This window comes from Amia ocellicauda, chromosome 9 (genome assembly GCF_036373705.1).
Source record: "Amia ocellicauda isolate fAmiCal2 chromosome 9, fAmiCal2.hap1, whole genome shotgun sequence".
In the NCBI taxonomy this organism is placed as follows: domain Eukaryota; kingdom Metazoa; phylum Chordata; class Actinopteri; order Amiiformes; family Amiidae; genus Amia; species Amia ocellicauda.
The window spans coordinates 17,115,274-17,135,018 of record NC_089858.1 but is presented as its reverse complement, the minus strand read 5'-3'; the positions used below and the strand labels follow the sequence as shown (position 1 = coordinate 17,135,018).

At 47.0% G+C, this 19,745-nt stretch overlaps 2 protein-coding genes across 2 annotated transcripts in view; one reads left to right on the top strand and one right to left on the bottom strand.

The window, feature by feature from the left end:
- The window catches only part of cpne2 (copine II), a 39,713-nt gene extending 35,367 nt beyond the window's left edge, over positions 1-4,346 (top strand). The window contains exons 15-16 of the mRNA XM_066713506.1: positions 2,355-2,591; positions 3,750-4,346. Of these exons, the coding sequence (XP_066569603.1) occupies positions 2,355-2,591; positions 3,750-3,857 (345 nt within the window). The 3' untranslated portion in view covers positions 3,858-4,346. The remainder of the gene's footprint in view (positions 1-2,354; positions 2,592-3,749) is intronic.
- Positions 4,347-8,476: 4,130 nt separating this feature from the next.
- On the bottom strand, positions 8,477-19,343 carry psme3ip1 (proteasome activator subunit 3 interacting protein 1). The gene is made up of 7 exons (XM_066712476.1): positions 19,206-19,343; positions 15,334-15,432; positions 13,180-13,301; positions 10,631-10,764; positions 9,197-9,261; positions 8,716-8,862; positions 8,477-8,481 (listed from the first exon to the last, which is right to left on the bottom strand). Exons 1-7 carry the CDS (start codon positions 19,330-19,332, stop codon positions 8,477-8,479), a joined length of 699 nt encoding a protein of 232 aa, XP_066568573.1. The 5' UTR covers positions 19,333-19,343.
- Positions 19,344-19,745: the final 402 nt, after the last annotated feature.

Genomic DNA, 19,745 nt, shown 5'->3' with positions numbered 1-19,745 from the left:
ACTTGGGATTTGCAGGGGCCTTTTCACAGTTGTTTAAGAAAAAGAACGAGAAAGGGGCCATGTGATGCGTCAGTGTTTCACGGGCGTTTGGAGTTGCAGAGCTGCGAGAGCTCACCCCACGCTGCAGACAGCTGAGCACAGCCAGAGAGCTTAGAGGAGATAATAGCTAGTCATTATTGTGTTTCTGCTGGAAGACTGTGAAAGCAGAGGGCTTTCTATTCTTAATTGCATACTGTCACCTCGCATGCAGCAACACGCTCTTTCAGTGTATTGCGTGGAGACATAACAGCACCGTCTCTTCAGCTGGCCATTTTATACAGTCTTCAGGCAAGACAGAAGCTGGGTGGTATAGCCAAGGCAAACAAATAGGAGTCCTCGCCCCCCCCCCACCCCACGTTTCTCCCCACCTGCAGGACGGCCACACAAACATTTCAATTGTTCATCTGTCCTGTCCAGAGCAGCCCCTCCGACCTGAGGATCAGTGCCAGATGGGTTATTTTGGTGGAGTAGTGGAGTAGTGGAGGTTGCTGGTGGGCCATACTGCACGAGAAACACTTTTTGGTGATGGAGTTCAGAAAGTGTTCCTCAAAATGCAGGCCTGCGGTTCCCGTACATGCCATGCAAGGACAAAGCTTGATTCTGCCTTTTTTTGGGGGATGTGAAGCCATGTGTAATGGTCTTTTTGTCTGCCATGGCTAATGAGCTCCCTATAATTAGGCCCGTTAGCACATTAAAGAGGCAGACATCAGAGGAAGAGCCGCGGGAGAGAGGGGCTGGCTATCACACGCAGACGGGTGGAGGTGTCCTCTTTCAGGCAGCGGACTGGATAACGAACAGCAGGCTTTGATAGCGGGAACAGTGGTGGAGATCTGAGGGACTACCCTGTGTCTGTGTCAGAGAATGTGCCCAGAAATTGTGGTTGTAGAGAGGGGTCAGCCGGTGTGGGGCCGCACAGCAACACTAAAGATTGTGTGTGTGTTCTTATTATGTTTCTTAGCAGGTTCCCTTATGCAGGGTGACTAACAATTGTTACAATATATCAAATTATTTTTACATTCAATTACCAATTTATACAGCTGTGTGTTTACTGGAGCAATCTAGGTAAGATACCTATATAAAAGGTAAAATAGCAATGGTACTCCACCTGGGATTGGACCTACGACCCTCCACTGAGGAGTCCAGAGCCCTAGCCACTACTCGACACTGCTGCCCCCTGTATGTTGTGTGTGTGTCTTGTGTATGTGGTATGTGTGTGTGTGTGGGGGGGTGTTGGAGGGGTGGGGGGTTTAGGAATGAAGGTCAGTTCAAGCTCAGATAGAAATGCACAGCGTCACTGCGTCACAGAGTCGCAGGGTCACTCTGTCAGCTGGCCTCCTCCTCATGAGGAATGCAGGGTGGGAGCTGGGCTTTGGACCTTCTGTATTCGAGGCCGCAGCTCTCCACTGCCTCACACACGGGCCCTGCAGAGAGGGCAACCTCTGTTTAACACCATTTAATGTAATTGGTCTCCTCCTGTTAGGCTTGCCAATACTGCAGGAAATAGCGTCCTCTTAAAGCCTGCTGCGTCTCCAGGAAAGAGCGCAGTGTCCGTTTTTTAACCTTGTGGAGCCTGATTTCGGCTTCGGTGCGGTTTTTCTTTGCAGCGAATCACAGCTGAAATGATTGTGCGCTCTGTGGACTCTGTCTTGCCATAAAGCCATCCTCATGGGCCATACAAAAAGTCTATATCTGTTCACTCATTTCAAAGCAGTTTTTGGGAAGCGTATCTGACAAATTGGTTTTCAAGTGAGGCACTTAACCTGACCTAAGCATTTCAATATGCTATGAGTTTACGCCAACCTGGGAGTAAGCTATTCATACATCATTTGTACATTCAGGGTTCAAAATCCACTATAAGCCCACTGCAGCTGTCTAGTGTCAGTTGTGACTGTCTTGGCAGTCTGCTATGAACACTGCACAGGCACAGTGGAGCTGCAGGCTGGGCGATAATGGCAGAAGCAAGGCCTGACCGCTGAGGTTTGAGGTGGACCGGTGATGTAACTGAAAAACGTTTGACAGTGCGCTGTCATATCTCTCCAGAGACACTGATTCGGTATTCTGCCCAGTCCCCCATGCTTATAACAGTGCCAGGTGTGATATCTGTGTCAGGGGCAGAACTCAGGGGTGAAATGTCGCTGTCCTTGTGTGTGAAACTAAACCACGACTGATGGTGCAGGGTTTGTCATTTGCAAGTGGAGTGAGACAGAGGTGTGATGTGGTGCGGCCCCTACCTAATATTAGCAAAATTACACATTGTATGTGACGCAGCATTAAACACACCCCTGTTGATAACCTGATTTCCCCTTCCCCCACAGCAATACTTCATCCTGCTGATCATCACGGATGGAGTGATCAGCGACATGGATGAGACGCGGCACGCCATCGTCCAGGCCTCCAAGCTGCCGATGTCCATCATCATCGTGGGTGTCGGCAACGCGGACTTCGCTGCCATGGAGTTCCTGGATGGAGACAATCGCATCCTGCGCTCCTATACCGGGGAGGAGGCGGCCAGGGACATCGTGCAGTTCGTCCCCTTCAGAGACTTCAGGAACGTACGTGCTATACACACACACACACACACGCTTGCACCACTCCATTCTGTCTTTCATCTCTCTATCACTCTCTTTTTCTGTCTCTCTCGTGCTCTCTCTCTGTCTTCCTCTGTCTCTCTGTCTTTCCAACTCTCTCTTTCTCTCTCTTACCCTCTGTTTTTCAGAATAAGGGTCCTAAAGCTAACCACTTCCTCAGTATATTTCCAGTAATATGCTCCGTGTGTGTGTGCGTGTGTGTGAGAGGCTGGGGTGTATGCGTGTGTGTGTGTGAGAGAGAGAGAGAGAGAGAGAGAGAGAGAGAGAGAGAGAGAGAGGGGTGGGTGTGTGTGTGTGTGTGTGAGTGTGAGAGAGAGAGAGGTGGTTGTGTGTGTGTGCGTGTGAGAGAGAGGCTGGGTGTGTGTGTGTGTGTGTGTGTGTGTGTGTGTGTGTGTGTGTGTGTGTGTGTGTGTGTGTGTGTGTGTGTGAGTGTGAGAGAGAGAGAGAAAGTGGATGGGGTGTGTGCGTGGGTTTGTGTGTGTGTGTGTGTGTGAGAGGCTGGGGTGTGTGTGTGTGAGAGAGAGAGATAGGCCAGGGTGTGTGCGTGGGTGTGTGTGTTCTGATGACACATGGCTGCAGCTCGAGCAGGATCAGTAAACAGCCTGACAGTGCGCCGAATTAAGGCCAGACTCCTGCCAGCAGTGTAATGTGATTACAGGAAGTGTGAAAAGGCAGAAGTGCCGTCCTCAGTGCCAGGCAGCTACAGCTGAAGCACTTTTCAAAAGAAAGCGAAAGAAAGCAGGCCCGGCGTGCCTGCCCGTACGCTGCAGAGTGATTTAGTGTAGGTTCTTGTGGCAACAGAGCAGGTTGGTCCTTGAAATCGGGAGTGCAATCAGTGCTTCTCAGTTAAGGACACACAGAGCAGCCTACGCACACTGTCTACAGAACAGGGCTGCATAGTCTTACCCCTGGAGGGCATCAGTGTCTACAGGTTTGCACTCTTCAGTACAAAAATCAGCCTGATCTCGACAAATGTCCATGTTGTTAATACATCTGATGATTGACAGAGACCTATACAAGCCCTGTGGCCCTGCAGGCCCCACGGAGGCCCTGGGGTCATGTGCCACTGCTGAGGAGAACCGTGCTTCCTGACTAACCCTCCCTTCTCTTGACTCTTTCCAGGCACCGAAAGAAACGTTAGCCAAATCAGTGCTGGCGGAGCTGCCCCACCAAGTTACCCAGTACTTCAAGCAGAGGAACCTGACCCCCAGTAGTGCCGAGCCAGAGTAACCTGACACCCTCCTCAAGAACTTTGCATGTTTGCCAAAATCTTTTCATTGTTTACAAATCAAAAGACGACGAATCAAAAAAAAAAAAAAAACTGCATGGAAGTAATTTTTATTTGCCATGTCTGATTTTTTTAAACTACCTTCTTAAACTGAATGCCAGACTTTTAGAAGACAACTTTGGGTGCAGGCACTATAACAACTAACACTACGCAGGGCCCAGACACTTTTAGGCCGGGGGCGTGGGAGGAAAAACTATTGAAAAAGTATTGAATGTACCTTTGTACTTAAGTTCTGTATGATTTTATTGTTTTTTTTTTAAAGGTTATATTAATGTTTAAACACATTTTAAGTATCTTATGTAGTCAGTGACTTGTAATCTGTGATACAAAAAAGTACTTTTGTCCAGTTCATATGTTGGCTATTTTATACAGTTGACTTGTAATTTTGTCATACTCAGGTTTATCAGTCAATAAACTTTTAACACAACGGACACGCTGGAGCGTTCTGTCTGTCGTCTGCAGGGAGAGAGAGCCCTGCAGTGTCTGCGAGACAGGCAGGGTGGCGGTGCGGTTTTCACTTGACTGGTTTAGGTGTCAGTGTAGATTGACACCCTTATTGCTCATGGTAATATCGGGACAGAACTTGTGATCTGTCAGTGAACAGGACAGGCCCCGGAGTGCTGCACTGTTGTGTTCACAGGATTACAGACAGGACTGGATGCTGGACGCAGAGGTCAGCGCAGTGTTTGTGTTTGGGGAGCGATGCTGTCAGGCACCGCCAGGACAGTATCACGGTGTATTGCAATGCAGGCGCCCCCGACTGCCCGGAGACCGCGGCTGTGTGGCACACCTACCTGTGTAGCGCGCCTCCTCGGCACACAGCATGAAGCTGTCCACCATTTGCTACTCGCATGTTCCGGGGCGTGTGTTCAAGAACGCAGCTGCTCCACTGTCGGCAGGAGGGACGTCTCCATTATCCACTTGAGCCCCGCGCACCGAGAGCCCTCTCCACAACACTCAGCCGGGAGACGGAAGCACTCAGCACAACAGCGGTGCTCAGCGTGAGGCGTTTTCAATAGAATTTGATCGAAGGCTATGTAAATAAGTATGTATATATAGATATATATGCACTCAACACGCACATTTAATTTAATTAACAGTACATGCACAATGAAGGCTTAACCGTTGTGAGTCACCAACCAAGGAGACAAGTGGGCAGATAGCATTTGATTTCTGTACATGCATATACATTAATCTGTCTGTTAGATGTTCATTGAGATTCATGAATTCATTAAGAATTACTCTGCACGCCCTGGGTGTTGGGGGCACACCCTCCCTCTTTCTGTCACGCCTTCCTTCTTGCCCAGCTGTCTTTGGTAGTGGGAGCAGTTCGAACTGACAGACCAATGGAAACACAAACCCCCATAACCTTCAGCCAGGGGGCGCATCCTGAACACACAACTGGGCTCAGGTGAGCTGGTCAGCAGATCTGGCCAGGTGAGGGAGGCTGCAGCTCTATCCTCTACACTTCAAAATTGTTTCTATCTCAGCGCAATGGATTGATGGATTACTGGAGTGTAACTGTAATGTATGTACAGTGGGGGAAAAAAGTATTTGATCCCCTGCTGATTTTGTAAATTTGCCCACTGACAAAGAAATGATCAGTCTATAATTTTAATGGTAGGTGTATTTTAACAGTGAGACACAGAATAACAACAAAAAAATCCAGAAAAACGCATTTCAAAAAAGTTATACATTGATTTGTATGTTAATGAGGGAAATAAGTATTTGACCCCTTCGACTTAGTACTTGGTGGCAAAACCCTCGTTGGCAATCACAGAGGTCAGACGTTTCTTGCAGTTGGCCACCAGGTTTGCACACATCTCAGGAGGGATTTTGTCCCACTCCTCTTTGCAGATCCTCTCCAAGTCATTAAGGTTTCGAGGCTGACGTTTGGCAACTCGAAGCTTCAGCTCCCTCCACAGATTTTCTATGGGATTATGGTCTGGAGACTGGCTAGGCCACTCCAGGACCTTCATGTGCTTCTTCTTGAGCCACTCCTTTGTTGCCTTGGCTGTGTGTTTTGGGTCATTGTCATGCTGGAATACCCATCCACGACCCATTTTCAATGCCCTGGCTGAGGGAAGGAGGTTCTCACCCAAGATTTGACGGTACACGGCCCCGTCCATCGTCCCTTTGATGTGGTGCAGTTGTCCTGTCCCCTTAGCAGAAAAACACCCCCAAAGCATAATGTTTCCACCTCCATGTTTGACGGTGGGGATGGTGTTCTTGGGGTCATTCCTCCTCCTCCTCCAAACACGGCGAGTTGAGTTGATGCCAAAGAGCTCGATTTTGGTCTCATCTGACCACAACACTTTCACCCAGTTCTCCTCTGAATCATTCAGATGTTCATTGGCAAACTTCAGATGGGCCTGTACATGTGCTTTCTTGAGCAGGGGGACCTTGCAGGCGCTGCAGGATTTCAGTCCTTCACAGCGTAGTGTGTTACCAATAGTTTTCTTGGTGACTATGGTCCCAGCTGCCTTGAGATTATTAACAAGATCCTCCCGTGTAGTTCTGGGCTGATTCCTCACCGTTCTCATGATCATTGAAACTCCACGAGGTGAGATCTTGCATGGAGCCCCAGACTGAGGGAGACTGACAGTTATTTTGTGTTTCTTCCATTTGCGAATAATCGCACCAACTGTTGTCACCTTCTCACCAAGCTGCTTGGCGATGGTCTTGTAGCCCATTCCAGCCTTGTGTAGGTCTACAATCTTGTCCCTGACATCCTTGGACAGCTCTTTGGTCTTGGCCATGGTGGAGAGTTTGGAATCTGATTGATTGATTGCTTCTGTGGACAGGTGTCTTTTATACAGGTAACGAACTGAGATTAGGAGCACTCCCTTTAAGAGAGTGCTCCTAATCTCAGCTCGTTACCTGTATAAAAGACACCTGGGAGCCAGAAATCTTGCTGATTGATAGGGGATCAAATACTTATTTCCCTCATTAACATGCAAATCAATTTATAACTTTTTTGAAATGAGTTTTTCTGGATTTTTTTGCTGTTATTCTGTCTCTCACTGTTAAAATACACCTACCATTAAAATTATAGACTGATCATTTCTTTGTCAGTGGGCAAACGTACAAAATCAGCAGGGGATCAAATACTTTTTTCCCTCACTGTATATAAATTATATTATTTTAATGCAATGAAGCAGAGTGTTTTCATGGAGCCGTGGTGGCACTGAGGGCCGCCAGTTAACTTGCTGGGCTGCAGCACTGGTGACTGTGGGCTGGCACTCCACGTTCAACACTCTGCTCATCCCACCTGCCAGAAACACACAGCTGGGGCCCGAAGTAGACACTAGAGGAGCCACCATCTTCAGAGCAGTATGGAAAAGGTAACCTTGAATCTTTCTGGAAGGAGTTGTATTTGGTTTTGCATTTGGTCACAATGTTCAAATGCATGTCTGATGCTGACTTGTGCCTTTTGTAAATGTATGTTGTTTGTGCTGTGTAACAGGGCTGCAGACACACTTAGGGTGATGTTTTTTTTGGTTCTCCACAGTATATCAGTATATTGTCCTGGTGGGCTAGGGAGTTTTGACACAGTGGGTGTGCTTGTTGGGTATGCTTGGGGGTGTGCATCCAATTGCAGCAAGTAGTTTTATTTCCACACAGCATCAGTGTAATATAGACGCTCGGGAGTTCAGACAACCCCAATAGACACATGTAGTAGAAGGTAAATAGTTTATTTTGGCCTATTCTACCTTGATTGAGGGAACAAGGATCTGGACATGAGGACAAGGCCATAAACCCCCCCCATGAGCCATCACACTATGGCAAAGCTGGCATTTGGGGTGGAGAAGGGATGCAAAGTGATGCATGCTGGGAGAGTGTGGGTGTTGCTGGATACTTAAGCTTGTGAGGGCGAAAAAGCCAGGCACGAGATTGGGGATTGTTTTCCTCCTGAACCTCAGTTTATAAACTCCATTTATGGCATGACAGAGACCAGTCTTTGGCTCTGTTCTGTCTCTGAAAAGGATATTTTTCTTGAAGGCCTCTATTGTGTTGAAACCTTAACGCACTCAGGCCCCCGCATGACCAACTGCAGAGTATTTTCCTGCTGCCACACAATTTCGAATGCAGCTACAAACAAAACTGAATTAAAGGGCAGTGTTTCAATGGACGCAAAATCTGGTCATCGCAAAGAAAGGAGACAATTAGATAACACATAACTTAAAAATGTATTTATTCAGTATTTTACCAGGCATTCACTTTGCAACCACTGAGCTCACACATTTTATTTTATGTTATGCTTGTACATACAAAACACAAAAACATATCCAACTATCTCTGAGTTGTGGTTCCAGTTTGAATTATTTTGTTTAACGTTTTAAAGGAAAGGGTGGGAGGGGAAAGAACAACAGCCCAAAACAAACAAACAAAAACACCTCTTTTTTCCCACCACAGGCAGAGACATCTCCGTGAGCTTTAACACGACCTTGTGCCGTCCACTTGGTTGGGTCCTCGAGGTACTTAACTGTCCTTCACATTATCTCTGCAAAAGCACTGCGAAAATCTTCCGTTGACGTTGGGGGAGGGGGGCTGCCATAGGTTAAACTGCGTGGAATGTAACACATGGGTTGTTAGAGATACAGAGCGGGGGGAGCTGAAAGGAGGGGGGGGGTAATGTAATGTATCAGCATGGCTCACGGCAAAAACAACGACAGTGATGGCAACGGCTACAATACAGCGACAGCAGCACGGGCAATGGGGGTCTGGCTCAGGGCGTCGTGGGGAGATGCCTGGAATGCAACACAGAGGAGAGAATGTTCCCGGCCGTGCACAAGGTACCTTCGCTGTCACTGCTGGACTCGGAGTCGCTGCTGCCGGAGTAGGCACCCAGGCCGGGTAGGATGCCCACGCACACCGATGCCGACGGCCGGTGGACCACAGCCCTGCCGCCCACCTCTCTGGCCCCCCCGCCACAGTGCACGCTGTCTGCAGGGCAGCAATGCACAGAAATCGAGACAACAGGGAAAACTATGACATGCAGCACACGCTGGTCTGCATTGACTGACAGCACCCTCGACCCGCCCTGCATACCAGGACAACCATCCTGATCTAAATTGCAATTAACTCAACAAATACTTATTTACTATTCTAACAATCCATTTAAAAAATATATAATTAAGTTCAAAATTAGACATAGACAGTTCTATTACTACTGTCATCATAGTACTTCAGAAGACATGGATACAGGATGGCCCCCTTGCTCTGGTTAGTGTCAGATACAGTACAGTGTCATTGCAGCCTATTCTCCCACCCTCCTCACCTGGCTGGGTGCTGAGCTCCTCCCCATCCAGCCGCTGCTTCTTCGAGCTGTCGGATGAATCGGAGCTGAAATACAGGGAGCATTGGTTTGTCATTTACTCTCGTGGCCAGATTAGAGGGTGGCACCAGCTCTTCAGACACGGTGCACCGGTACCGAGCACCCTCTCATGGAAATGCAACCAGTGCCAGGCAGCCGCGTGCCAGCCGAGGCTCTGGGTACTAAGGTGCTTTTATTTCAGGGTGTCCGCTGTGAGTCTTGCTTCATTTTACTTTGAAGAATCTGCATCCCTTTAGAGGACAGGAAATGTAAAAGTGCAGAAGTACAAATCGTGCCAGAGAGATGGGGAGGGAAATCAAAAGATTAACTGTTATTGCTTCTTCGGAATTATTTTGCAAAGACAGCTGGTAGGTGACAGCAGCTGGGTAAAAAGCAAAGTCTAGACTGGAGCTAAAAGAACGATAAATAGTGGTCCAGGTGATTCACAGAGTACCAGACTATTGGCAAAGCTGAGCCCCAGCCACCCCTGTTGCTACAGTGCCTGTGTCCCCTGCTGTGGAGGCTCATCTCATTTCGGGCTCTCATTATGTCCCACTATTACTGCGCCAAAGAGCATTTCCTCTGAAGCCTGAATTTAATACAGTCAGCTGCAGTGCTTCCATGGCCTGTCTCTGGTAGAGGGACAGGTATAATTGCAGGACGGGGGTGACTGGGCACTATCAATGGCCTCTTACTACCCACTGACAAAGCGCTGGCGCTGCATAATTGCCCCCATATCAGCTTCAACAAGCAATCCACAGAGACTCTCTCTCTCAAGAGCTGATGCAATTAACATGAAATGAGGTCTGCAGTCTCTGTCCTGGAAACTCTGAAGGACTTTCCATCCTGCTGCAAGTTGATAAGCCATTGGGTTTCCTGACACACACATGAATAGACTCCTCTCACTACAGACAGCCCGTCTGCACCAGTTCTGCAGCTCTTGTATCTGGGTTATGAACCAGCAGAGGACTTGAGAGTTGTCAGTCGTTAACCATATCACAATTTCAGCACCTGCGCATGGGGGGTCCCAACACGTGGCTCCCTGTACAGAGCAGATCTCAGAGCTGTAGCCCCTGATGCTCACAGCCATTCAAAGACACAAAGATAAATTACACACAGATTTTCCACCAACTGGGTGGTTCCGTGTCCTCTGTTAATCAAAGTAACACATACAAAAATTACAAATACCCACACAAACAAACCTGCACAACACACACATTTTAAAAGCCCCCCCAAAAGTCTCCTGCTCTCCTTCAGCCCTAGCCAATGAGCAGCTGTTCCACAATTCATCTTTTCCACTCAGAGAGAGCAGCAGGCCTAGCCGCCCAGCTCCCCGTCTCCCCCGGCCACAGAGTGGTGTAGCACACGGGGGGCTGTGGGGGACTGCAGGGGGCTCACCTGCGGCGCTTCACCGCTCCCGCCAGCAGCCTGGCCTGTGAGAAGGCGCTCTTGCTCTCTGCTGGCTTCACTGTGGGCTTCTTCTCTGGCTCCTTCCTGTTATCGGTGTTTGCTGTCAGTTTTGTCAGAGCGCTGTGAGCCCCAGGTTAAGGAAAGAGGCTGTGACAGGGTGCCCCCCTCCCCAACACACACTCACACAGACACGCACAGATCAAAGGCAACAGGAAGACTGCAAACACACCGCGTCTCGCCCCTATGTCACTGGAGTGCACAGGCATAACTAGCCCTTTGTCTCCGTTCACACTCCCCACAACACCGCAACTGTGACACCTGAGCTCACATTTACTCATTTGACAAACACCTGCTACTCTGCCCCGAACCAACGGCTCCCGGGCCCAGGCAGGCCCGACGGACAGCAGGAGCAGCAGGCAGCTTGTGCAACGTCGCGGCGCTGCAAACCGCTCGGCACATTGCTGCTCCCCTGCAGCCAGGCATTCGGGAAGTTGCAGTTGCCTTGACAACTCCCCTTGTAGTCAACAGACACCCTGTTGGGCAGAATGGTGACAAAAACACATTTCTAGACAGCACAGATCAAGGCTGGAACTCCTTGGCATGACCTTAATATTGTATAATTACTTTTTTTTTTTAAGGAAATGTATTAATTAACAATAATAATAATGATAATAACAATATACCGGCATTTCTTATCAATATCAGCTTTTTCCTGTGTGGTTTACAAGCTAACTAGAGAGCAGAGCCTGGCTAATTTGACATGTACAGCACCCGTGACTAGTGGCCTGTCTACACCCCCGTCTTCCACCCCCAGAAACAAGGCTGCAGCTGAAGAACAGGGTCCAAGCATCACGAAACAAACAAGATCCCCCCCCCCCCCACCCCCACCCCATGCTGGCACCGCGACCGTGTTTCTAATGCAGGGTGGAGAATGCACACCAAGAAGAGGAAGAGGAAGAGGAGAACAAGACGGTTGCCCTCTCCATGTCCAAGTGTCTGGCCTCACACTCACAGCTGACTGAGAAGCAGCACAGTCTCTAGAGAAAAGAAGAGTCCGTCGTATCTTATGGTGGCCTCTACGAGAACACAGCACAGCTTCACACCGGGCGGTAATGGTGCCGGGCCCGGGTGGCGCTGCAGCTGCACTGCACGTCCGTCAAGACGGGCTCTTGCAGAGACATCCTTTGATCAGTTGTCACGGGGCAAAAGTGACTAATCTGGGCTCGTGTTAAACCTGGCCCACAGCCTCCTGATACCATGCGGAAGAAAAATTGAAATTCGCTTCGCCATCCGCTGACACCTCTTCAATAACCGTGACAGCCATTGTGAATCTGGGGCAGGCAAACACTCGGTGCGCTGGGCAGACCATCCTTTCAGAATGAATAATCTACCCGCGTTAGAAAGCCACTAATTATCTCCTCTCTCTCCTTTTATATTCAGAGGAATGGATCTACCAGTTCTAATATCGCCAAGCAAGCGGGAGGGAGATCCTGGGAGAGAATCGGCATGGGAGCGCTCCGTGTGCGCGGAGACAAGGCCTCTGCATTTGCACCGCGCTTTGAGAGAGGAAATAACCCCAGGACTGGCTTCAACAGTGAGGCTGAGCTGTAATTACAATCATAATTATTAATATGTTATTTTGTTTACATTTTAAACTCTTATACTGCTTTGTAAACTTAATAAGCTAACTGGTACAACAACAGTTTGACCTCATGACATTGGTGATATTTGTTCAACAACCACAAACACACACACACTACAAACAGACGGCAGTCTCACTGTTTCATTGTTACCTCACTATCCTGCAGGGAAACACATAGTCCAGACATTGGTACAGGTAAGTCAAATATTGATTGTAGCTGGGAATTATATTGTTTAACCAAAGACTTCATCGCAAATCAGAAGAGAAAGAGACTGGAAGAAAGAAGAAAGGGGAATTAAGTCTGACGATCACACTGCATATAAATCCAAGCAAATCTATTTTTTCCTTCGAGCCTATGAATGGGAATTCACGCAGCTCTGTTGTCAATAAAAAGGCAATGTGGTCTAAAGGAGACTGAAAAATCTGATGAGTAAGATGAAGGGCGATAAAACATTATTTTAGGCTTTGTATGTTTGTATGTTGTTTAAGACACCAGAGAAAATTATTTTTATTCAATCATTTCCTCCCCCTAAAAGCATTGCACAGGCCACTCTGATCGCTAGCATCACTGGCGATCACGGCGTGCATATTCACGACTCTATTAGTTCCTATGGCAACTGTTGATTGGACCGTCACATTTAAAACCAGCTTGGCAACAGGCTCTTACTGAGGGTTTTGTTATTGTTTTTTTGTTTGGGTTTTTTGTATGTTTTAGGAAAAGGGCAGCAGTGAGCAGCACCATTCCCCCTGTACGCTTCCTACTGACAGAGACAGAGAGAGGGAGAGAGAGACCAAAACTTGGAAGGTGAGCACAGGCACTGGCCCTGTGCTGCGGTAGAGCAGATCCCAGAGAGACAGACAAACAGACAGAGAGAGAGAGAGACAGAAAGGATATTCTGTACTCCTTCAGCTCCTTCAGGTCCTCCTCTCTGCGCTGCCTCTCCACCAGCTGCTGCTGCCTGGAGACCTCATCCAGGAAGTGGGACTCCTCCTCATCCAGCCCCTTCACCATGTTCTCTGAGCACAAGGAAAACAGGCCAGTGTGTTATCATTAGTAGTAGTAGTAGTAGCTCTAGTAGTAGCTGTAGAAGTAGTAGTATTAGTAGTGGTTGAAATAGTAATAATTGTAAAAATAGTTGTTGTAGTAGTAACATATTTAGTAGTACAGGTGCACTTCACTTATAATGCACCCAAATGGAAATCAGTACGTTACAAACAAAGCACATTGTAACCATTATAGTAATGAAAATGCTGCCGATATCATTACTTAAAATATAATAATACCAGGAAGCTTCACTGCCAAACAACATGAGTTTATTATAGCCTACATGCTGTTATTTTCGCTCAATTTTGTTGTCATTCTCATCCTACAGTAGGAGGCTGAGCATCTTTGTGGACATTACTGGCGCTTAACTCCCGCCCCCTTTTTATTTTACCATCCCAGACATACGTTTTATCTGGGAAAAATCTGTCTGGAATATGAAAACTATGTTTTTAAAGGAATACACACTACAAAATTCCCCAATGAAACCCTTGTTATTTAGTGGGTACCTGCCTTTCCAGTACTTTGTAAACAGAGGTACTTTCTAACAGGATCCGTTATAACTGCACCTGCACCAGCAGTGTTGCTGACATTGATTCATTTTTTTGTTTTTTTTCTATCCCCCGCCCCTCTCTTTTTCCCTCCCTGTAATTGCCTCTCCGGAGAGACCCTCTAAAACAGGGGTTCTCAAAGTGCACCCTGGGGGCCAAATGCAGCCCTTGAGGATGTTTGGTGCGGTCCCCCAAAGCCAACCTTCAACCACCCCTTTTCTAAACCATTACTATATTTTTACACTTTCTGAACATTTTTCTGTTACAAATTGCACATGTAATTTTGGGGGAAATAATTAAACAACAATTAAAATTCATAACTGTCCCTAACAGAAATGTACAGGAAATAAAAATTGAATGGACATATTTCGTTTTCATCGGTGGTTAATTTTCTTCTGCGGCCCCCTCATCCCATGCAACTTCCATAAATTGGCCCTCCATCACCAGACATTGGGAACCCTGCTCTAAAAACAATCAGTTGACCCCTTTTCACTATCCTACACAAATATGGATCACAAAACCCAAACTGGATGGAAGACAAAGACACTGACTCGTTGCCCTGCCCTCCTGCCCCCTACTCTCATCCTCCTCTTTTAAGAATGGACACAGCTCAGGACATGGGCAAGGTGTCAGGGGTTGGTAACGCTGCCCCCGGAGACAGTCCTGTTCAGTCATAGGCTGCCAGTGACGGCGTGCGGCTGCTCTGTCCCTGAGGGAGAGTGATTCAGTGCAGCTAATTAGCTCTCGCCAAGCAACAGTCACAATTCACAGGAACGCCTGGTGCTCCGGGGGCCACAGGCCTGGCTCACAGGGTGTGTTGTCACACCCATCTGTTAACACAGGATTACACTGTAGCTCAGTGTGCTCCAAAAAGTAATACATTAATAAATTGCTTGATAACTATTACGTAGGAAATTGAGAGTTTTGAGGGGGGGTTACTGATTTATTTTTTCTCTCTGGCAGGCTGCATTAACAAAACAAAAAAGCTATGAACTAAATTGGTGAACAATTTCAGCCTCCGTTTACAGAGGGTCTCCCTGATTCATCGTGAGTTGCTGGTTTATCTGAGAAGTAAAAAAAAACCACCCAATTCCTGAAGAGCGTTCCTGGCATTGGGGAAGTGGTGCAGTGCTGACGTACAGCCACCTTAGCCGCAGCGTTCACACAGGTTTCATTTTCACCTTCCATTAAAATGTGTCATTCTTGGCAGCTGATTTTAAAACCGCATCTTACCGCATCATTCCTATAGGGAATGGCCTGACTTACACCACTAAATATAAGCCTGACTATGACACACCCTGGCAGGGCAGTATTTCCAGGGTTTGCTGCACTCAGGCTCCTGTAGATCAGGTACCATGGGGTGCTAGATATTTTCTGCTATCTAAAAAGTACCGTTTCTGCAGCAGGGGGGAGATCACCACCTTGTTATTTTGTGGGACAGGACGGGGCTGCTTACTGAATTTGAACTGCTCTTCGTACTCCTGCTGCTTCTTGTCCTTCTGCTCCTGCAGGCGCTCAAACAGGGAGCGCGGGTCGTACGCCTCCTCTGGACACTCTGTGGGGACAGCACACACACACACACCAAGAGCGACAGAAATTTACACAAACGAACAAAACAAGAGCATAAAACAAGACACCTGCACAGGCTTACAGAACTGCGCCGCTGTCCCGGCTATGAATAAAAGCAGTGACTGAGATGACAACTGTCATAAGATCACGTGTCCCGGCCTTCTCACATGCTGGAGAGTACAATGTTCCTTCTTGTAATTTTTTTATATTAAATTATAAAATACAAAACACATACACACCAAAATAACAATAGATACAGATATACAGATAGACAGATCTATGTGCACTGCAGATCTTTCATTTCAAACTACTGTGAAATTCAGCTCCCTGGACCCGGGAGTTCAAACATGATCTGCGGTATCGGATTGGATTCAATCCTGCAAATGGGTAGTTCAAAACCAAAAAAGTGGATTTGAAATCCGTTCAGATCAGGTAGTCGAATCCAAGCTATAATCCGGATCAAATCTTCAAAACGCGTAGTTCACAATTGATAGTGTAGGATTGGGATCATTTTGATCCACAAAATCAGGATTACCCAGATCCCAGTAGAAGGGTGGCTTTAGAGTGGATTACTGAAACAAAATGTACTTCAAAAACACATCTCAATATAAATAAGGTGGAAATAAAAATACAATTGTACTTGTAATGAAATGGTTGAAAAATGCATATTAATATTTTTATGTAACATTTACTGTAATGCAGCAGACAACATAAATATTCTGTAACTCTATTCTGAATAGTGGAGTCAACCAAACATGCCCACTAAGTCTGTCATTTAGAGAGACCACAAGCGGGCCTGGATCCTCAACAGGAGCAAGGGGGGCTGGAAGATCCTCATCTTCACCACAGAGGGAAGTCTGCGTCAGACAGCAATGTTGTGCAACACAATACAAGCCAGTATGATGCTGCAGGCACGTTGCGGCTCCATGCGCAAATAGTTAAGGCACGCGAAGCGACTCTTTACAATCCTGTTTATGTGCTCAATAATACACCTTGTTTTTCCGTGTGTATTACTGTAGCGGGTCTGTGAGGCTGTACTTGCTGTGGGAAGAGGTGTCCTCAACCATGGCAGGAGTGGGTAGGCACTGTCACCTAATATTATGCCGTCCGGTCTGTTGGTTTGAAAGCTGCTAAATAGTTGGCTCTCCCTTAATATGTGTGCGTCATGAACTGACCCAGGCCATTTCACTACACAGTTGGAGACGGCAAGGTCAGCATCTCCCACAAGCTGAACATTGATGCTGTGTCTCCCTTTCCTACTGACAAACTCCCATTCCCTCTGATGAGGTGCTTGCACATGCACATGAGTGCAGTCTAGCACCTCAATCCTAAAAGAAAAAACGTGCGCTTCATTGCAGCAATTTCGTCATCATTAGGAAATACAACAAACTGAACATGCTGGCCAGTACAAAAGACGCAGCTTTTACCACTCCACTGACAGTAGTTTTGTGGACTCCCATACTGTCAGCTATGACTTGATAAAATGCCCCAGATGCATAAAGCGCAGAGCAATGACGACCTGCTCTTCCACAGTCAGCACACGACCCAGCAGGGTTCTGTGATGCAATTGTGGCCTAACAAGATCTACTAAGTAGTTAATATCAGCTACTCCAAAGCGAAAACATGCATGAACTTAGCATACTGTAGTATACTGTTGAAGAGGTTTGGGACGCTCAATATAGACTTTTTGGCGGTAAGGGCTTCTTTCAGCATGGTGGAGGTGAACAATACCATAATACCATATTAGAGTGTTCTCAAATTCTCTAACGAATATGAACCAGGTCATTGAAAATATGTGAAAAACCTGATAGAATTGTTAGGGCTTGTGATCAATTATATTACGGAGAACCACTAAAGCCAAGGCTTATAAAAAGCCAGTCTTGGCAACACCAGCAAGGACAAAACATGGATACAAAGGGGCCACATTTTACACCTGCAGAGACCCACTCACTGCTAGAGAGTGTAAGGTCACACTACAGCTCTTTAGTCAGCACTTCAATGCAGAGGGTGGAGCAGCAACATCCAAAATAAAAAAATTAATATGGCTAGAAATAACAGCAAATGTGAATGCCACAGGGTCTGGACAGAAGAGGACGGTGGAGCAAGTGCAGCTGAGGTGGAAGAACCTAAAACAGAAGGCTACTAGAGACCACAGTCAGGCCAAAAACCCAGAAACTGGCAACAAACCCTATAAACGGGGTGAATACACAGATGTTGCACTAGACACCATTGGTGGCCAGGATTCCCAATCACTGCAAGGGATAACAAATGTTCCACAGGGAGGTGAGTACCAGCTGGCTAGTAAACGTGTGTGTGTTGAATCAGCCTGCAGTCAAGGGGTCACACAAATCTGCACCCCAGAAGCTGGACCCTCAGCTAGCAGTAGGCCTACACCACAGCTACCTCCTAGAAAAGCACACCAGGAATGCAGAGAGAAGAGAATCGGATGCCTACAAAACACTTTTACAGTGTGAGACAAAGAGGGCAGAGGTGCAAATCCATCTTTTAAAGGAGCAAATACAGCTGACTCTACTTCAGCAAACAGAAGCCAGACTTCGTATTCAGCTCCTCAAGGCACGCCATGGGGATGCTCTGCCTTTGAATGAAGAGGAGGCCTGAACAGCTTTTTTGTTGTTGCTGTATTATGTGAATTTTTGTTCTTTACAATTGAGGTTTAGATGTTACAATCAATCAGGTGTGTTTATTTAGTACAAAACATGACATCATATAATTACACTACAAGGCCTAAAAATTACAATGTGTTGTTTATATATATGCATCCAGTAGGGGGAGATATACAGCATTATGGCAGTGAAAAGCAGGATCTGGAAATCTTGAAAAGTGTGGATCTGGATCAGGGTGATCCGATCCTCAATTGCTTTGAAAAGATCTTGCTGGACTTTCTGATCCTGAATCACAAAAAATGGGATTTCCAAATCTGATGCAAACTGATAGAGATTAAAAGTTTTGAACTCCCGGGCCCTGGAGACCAGTGTTCGAAGCAGAACAGTGTTGTTCAACGATGCATTTTTGATGTCAATCCACATGTAGGAAAGCACACCTAGCTGAGCCCTGACAGTGTTCCCTGACTGTGAATCGCCATGAAAGCACAGACACACACCCAATCACATGGAGATTCAGCGCTGTGTTTTGTGCCACTTCAACGTGGGGATTTCGGACCAAGTTTATAAACAAAACAGAATGTGTGTAAGCACAGTGAAATTAGATAAAGCCATCAGTTAGGGCAGGGGAGAAAAACAAAAACTCTAACTTGGGCAAAACAAGTCTCGCAGTGCCTGAGGCAGACTAAAGACTGGAGGACCTTTGTTACAGGGGATGTAACATTACTACACTTGAGCAACAGCAGGGTAGGTTTTTAAAAATATGCAGTAGTGCACCGTGGAGTGAAAATCCAGCCATGTATGTAGAACAGAGTGGACGAGTCCTCAGGAGGGGCACAGAAACTAATTATTTCTTAAACTGAACAGGTTTCATAGATTTGTTTTTTCTTCCAAGCTCCCTTATTAGATTTATAAACACTGAATTAAAAAATGCAGGCGCTGTGGCCCTGGGGGGAACAGAGCAGAGCGTCACGTGACGACACTACAGGTGGCAGATTTCAAGCCCAGGCTGGACACGGTGAGAACTGCTCTCTCTGTCTCCTGGTGAGCATCATTCACAGGTACGACAGCGCTTCCATTTCATTTCATTTCACATAAAGAGTGAGGCCCTGTGGGCTATGCTAGGGGAGTGTCTCACCTTCTGGGTCCTCCGGTTTCCGCACCTTCTCCCATTCCTCTTGCCTCTTCTTGCGCTGCTCGTCCAACTCCGTTTCCGAGACAAACTTGCGGGCGATGAAGACGTCCTGTCCCCCGGCTCCAGCCATGCCGACACCTCCTGCACACACATGCACACAGAGACACTGGCTGTAAAACTCCCCAGCAAGGCTGCAAGGTGGAGGCCAGAACGCTGCCACATGCAGGCCTGCAAACACTGAGGCACTGAAAACACACGTGTCCTCACACCTGCAGGCAGCACAGCATCAGAGCCTTATTCATCAACATGACTGCAGATTCTAGTGGGTATCAACCCTGAACCATTCCCCACTTTATGGCACTTTCTTCACACTACACAGCCATTTCACATCAACACAAATACCTCACTACCTTCCTTCTGGAATCTCTGTTTAGGCTGAGGAAATCACACCAGAATGCACGTGACAGCAAGCCAATTATATCTCTGTGTGACTTTTGAGAGCATAATGTTATTAAACAGGTTAAAAAAAAAAATGTAAAGTTA